Here is a 5,160-nt window from a genome sequence, read left to right as displayed (position 1 = left end):
TGTGTGTGTGTGTGTGTGTGTGTGTGTGTGTGTGTGTGTGTGTGTGTGTCTGTGTGTGTATGTGTGCATGAATGTGTGTGTGTGTGTGTGTATGTGTGTGTGTGTGTGTGTGTGTGTGTGTGTGTGTGTGCTGGGTGTGTGTGTGTGTGTGTGTGTGTGTGTGTGTGTGTGTGTGCTGTGTGTGTGTGTGTGTGTGTGTGGGGGTGTGTAGCTATGTTCGTGAGTGTGTTAAAAAGCTTCGGTGTGCCTGTTCTCCGACTGAAGGGTCGGGGGCAGTGGCTCTGCAGGTGAGGCTAACTAAAGTGTGACAGGTGTATGGACCCAGCGCAGGAGTGTAGAGAGAGTGTCACGCTGGGACCAGAACTGCTGCTCAGAGCAGAGAAGGGAGCGGAGGAAAACAAAGCAGGGAATTGATATCACCCTCCTCTTTTTATGTGGAGGGAAGGATATCGTATCAACTGACCAGAAAAGCAGACAGAAAATACAAACACGCATATACACACATCGGCATACACACACAACTGCATACACACACACACACACACACACACACACACACACACACACACACACACACACACACACACACACACACACACACACGGAATGGACACACCTATACATATACACACCATGTGATGAACAAAGAGACTATGGCATCTCAGCACACAGTGAAGAAAAAAAACAACTGTTGGCTCAGGTCTCTGTTCTGTCAGTCCCACGGTGCTGTGGAAATCCCCCTCTATATGGGCACCCTAACTACATACACAAGCCTGGCTCAACCCTACCACACCCAAAACACACACTCACTCACACACACACACACACACACACACTGAAAGGGGACACCAGACTGCCAGACTGATACCAGGACAGCCCGTTCTGTGCCAACTGAGAGCATTACTTCAGGGTTGCCTGTTCCTTGGACCCTGTAGTGGAAAACTCCTAATACATGGCTAAAGAGCTGTTTAGACCACACAAATAATTCAGCGCCCACTGAGATAGAGCAGACTGCCCAGTTATGGAGATTTATTAGCGTATAGCCAGGCAATTATCAGAGAATTATCAAAGAATTAGATGGCTGGCAGGACATAAAGGTCTACAATGCTGCCAAGTCGAATTCAAAGCCATCTCTTTTTAAAATAGATAAATACAGTGAGGAGAGACAACACACTGGGCCAGGAAAGGCAAGTATGATAATGCCTTAATCACAGTGTCAAAGGAACAAACGGGATAAGTGCTGTGGGATCACAAGTCAAAACAACTTCACAACTCCAACAAGCAAGACCTCGCACCCTCATGACTCAAAAAAGAGAGAGATGGAGTAAGAGAGAGAGAGAGAGAGAGAGGATTTTGAGATTCTAGAGATAATACAAGACAGATGGGTGAAAAGTGGAGGAATAAAGACCAAGAGAAGAAGGGAGGAGAGAAGAAGAGTGGGGCGGGGGAGAGAGAGAGGAGAAGAGAGGAAGAGAGAGGAGAGGAAAGGAGAGGAGGGGAGGTCTTCACCATGGTATGGAGGTTTTGGCAGCCAGGCCGGTAGTTGAGGCGCTTTTTAATCTGCACTGTGATTTCATAAATATCTCCAGGCCCTGAAACAGTAAACTGGCTTCAAAGGCAGCACGACTACTACAACAACAACAGCAGCAACAAGTCCTGTGGCTGCACGCAACCCATGAAGTCATCTGGGTTGAGTAAGCTGCTTCATATTAGAGGATCTCACTGACAGGATCACTAGAAAAATGCCTGCACAACCATAGCTTTTAAAAAAATCATTATCTCAATGAACATAATTACAAATGGTTAATGAAATATTGTGATAAGTTGAATGTTCCTTGAATTTCCCCTTTGGGGATCAATAAAGTATCTTTCTATCTATCTATCTATGTAAATTATTGTTGTTGCAAAAGCTGTTTGTTGACAATTTAATTATATATTTTATATTTTATATAGGAGCCTGGTCTGTTTAAATTCAAATATTAATTAATAATATTTTGTTCATGTATGAAAAATAAACACATTGTGTTGCCTTTCGCATGTGAGAAAAATATATAACTATAATTAAACTGGATATATAGAAATCCGCATGAATTTCAACAATAGCACAGCTACAAATACTCAATAATTAAGCGTATCAGTGTAATCTGCTTTGTTAGCAATTTCATTAATTTGTAAAATATGTTGTACTGCACTTTAAGGCCTCCAAACTTTAACATTATTTTACATGGTCTTCAACGAAGGGAAATTAACATGGAAAGAATTAAAAATACATAGAAGTTTCACAGAATCTGCACAGAATTTCATGAGCAGAATTTTAAACCAGATCCAATTAAGAAGGGAGGTTTTCATTTATAATTCATTTCCTTCCTTTTGTAGTGATTTCCAAACTTCACCCCCACCCCCCAAGACTGAGAGACAGAGGCCCTCCCTGCATTCCTGGCAACGGGCTTATCTGCCTAGGAGAGCAAGAAGGCCCATAAGAGGGTCTGTACAACTTCAGATTCACTGACACACACAACCTCAACCACACACACACACACACACACACACACACAGAGAGAGAGAGAGAGAGAGAGAGAGAGAGAGAGAGAGAGAGAGAGAGAGAGAGAGAGAGAGAAAGTGTAGGTGAAGGTCTCCTTCGAGACATACCACCCCACTATGTGCACTAGCAGGCGAGTATTTTGAGCAATTATGGCGGTAAAATTTAATTCCCATTTCCTCTTTAAAATTGTTCGCTGACAGATCATTGTATGGTCAATCTGATATATTCAGCGCTATATTCACAATGCTATTGGTACTATTGTTTATTTTGGTTATAAGGACTACTACCTTTTTTGGTTATAAACATATATAATACAAAATTTATAATATACAAATAAAAAAATAAAATATATAAAAAACCACTACAGAAACTTGTTTGTACAAGCGCTTTGAGTGGCCATTGTGCTAGAAAATGTGCTATGAATAGATGTACATGATGTACATTACCTTACCTTTTATTATGCCTTTTGCTATATAATAGCTGAAAATAACAAATCATAAGGTCAATAATTTGCTTATTTATAAGACTAGGTTTAAGTGAAAAAAATCACACATTATTTGCTAAAGACATATTTGTAACAAGGCATTTTGGATATTGTCACTGTTGTGATAATTTATTGGCTGAAAAATAATTAAAGCAAATATAAAAAAAGATTAATGAATTGAATCACTAAAAATACTAGGGAATTGAAATATCTAAATACAAATTAAAAGCAATTATAGCACATGACTTTCAATATATTTTCAAATATTTAGTTTAATTGTTTTGAGCTAATACCCAGCCCTTCAATATCCAAATCATGATCCCGTGCACTACGCTTGCAATAAAACTGGACAAAAACCCAAGGGTAGGATTTGTGACCAAACTAATTAACAGTTATTTATAACTTTATTAACTGTTGCCAACATTTATTATCCAGCACTTTAGCTCTTTTTAAGCTCTATTTTAAAAACAAATACAATGAATAATTTCAGTAAGTGCTTAGCTATACTTTAGCACCAAGTTATATGGAACGGATTACTGCTGTAGGTAGATATAAAGCTAAACGGAGCTAGTGAAAAGTCCAGTCTCTCTCTCTCTTTTTCTCTCTCTCTACTTCCCATTCTTTTCTCTTTTCCTGCAAATAGTGTATCGATAAGGTCTGTTGTCAATGTTTTGTTTACTTAAGCTATGACTTTTAAGTATCCTTTTTAGGCGTCCTTGATTTATATGCTAGATCAATAAAGGTGTTAAATCTCTCTCTCCTCTTCTCTCTCGCTCTCTCTTGCCTTAATAAATGTAGGGCATTAGGCTGTGTCCCTACGGTCTTACGTGTATGGTGCCTAAGGTGTGCTGAAATCCCCTCTAATCTCTGAACTCTACAAGCATGCACGCAACCACGCACACACGCACGCACGCACACAGACACGTACGCACAGACAGATAGACAGACAGACAGACAGACAGATAGGTACGCACGCACGCAGGCACACACACACACACACACACACACGCACACACACACACACACACACACACACACAGAATCACACACATGTGAATGGGGATGGAACACCTAAACATTTATTTAATTCTCTTAGACTCACCACTATAATGAAACAAGGAGTTTTTTGTACTGAATGACTAGCACAGCACAGGGAAGGAATAGACTGTTTCATTTATGGGTTTCATTCAAATAGCACTTTAGCCTCAGGTACTATTTAGTGGCTAAAGTGCTTGACTGAATCGGGTCTCTAAATCAGGAGTCATTTCCTACATCATTATATACTTACCATTTACAGGGTATATTTTTATGCACACTAAATGAAAACAAAACAAACAAAAAGACTGTTTGAAATTTATGTGAAAATAATGTGAAGTGCAACTGCTCTACAAGAGTCAAATGCAACTGCTCTTAATGTTTTTGTGGGAGAAGAGTTTTTAGGGAGAAGTGGCAGCCTTTTGCTCTGTTGAGAAAATTGGTTGACCATTTGGATGCCATATAAAACATACAAAGCTGAGGCTATATTTATGAAGGCACACTGCATGTGCGTGTGTATGTGTGTCTGTGTGTATGTGGGTGTGTACTTGTGCAGGTGTGTGTGTGTGTGTGTGTGTGTGTGTGTGTGAGTGACCACCCACCTTGGCGCGTGTACTCCTCATGGGCATCGCGGTGCACCATCTCCTTGACGCGGCTGCCGTATAGCAGGCGTGCGGATGGGTCCTGGTCGAAGGCCTTCAGCGTCTCGCTGGAGCTGTAGGACTTCTGGGTGGGCACGCGACAGTCGTCGGCGTCGTCGCCTGTCGAGCCTGTGTAGCGCCGCTCCTTCTCGCGCCGTCCCTTGGTCAGCGAGCAGTACGGCCGGCGTTCCTTCACATCCATCCCGGGCGCATGCTGCGTCGGCCTGGCCGCCGCGCGCTAGCCGCTAATCCTCTCTGCTCCCGCCCCCCAGACGACCCCACCCTGTCCCCTCAGCCAACCGCCGCGCACGATCACCTCACACTGGCTCCTCTGCTTTAGCCTCGTCTACCTGAGGGAGAGACAGAGGGAGAGAGAAAGAGAGAGAGAGAGAGAGAGAGAGATGGAGGGAGAGAGAAGGCGTGTGAGATAGCAGACTGATAGCGCTAAGCTACATGCT

General features: G+C 42.2%; 1 protein-coding gene across 1 annotated transcript in view; it reads right to left on the bottom strand.

Moving 5' to 3' along the window:
• tenm3 (teneurin transmembrane protein 3) overlaps positions 1–4,933 on the bottom strand; it is a 223,434-nt gene extending 218,501 nt beyond the window's left edge. The window contains exon 1 of the mRNA XM_076294042.1: positions 4,664–4,933. Within this exon, the coding sequence (XP_076150157.1) occupies positions 4,664–4,904 (241 nt within the window). The 5' untranslated portion in view covers positions 4,905–4,933. The remainder of the gene's footprint in view (positions 1–4,663) is intronic.
• Positions 4,934–5,160: the final 227 nt, after the last annotated feature.

This window comes from Alosa pseudoharengus, unplaced genomic scaffold (genome assembly GCF_046254945.1).
Source record: "Alosa pseudoharengus isolate Yale_2024_CS ecotype anadromous, Long Island Sound unplaced genomic scaffold, YU_APseudo_1.1 YU_APseudo_1.1_scf_2, whole genome shotgun sequence".
Taxonomy (NCBI): domain Eukaryota; kingdom Metazoa; phylum Chordata; class Actinopteri; order Clupeiformes; family Clupeidae; genus Alosa; species Alosa pseudoharengus.
This window is presented reverse-complemented; position numbering and strand designations above follow the sequence as displayed.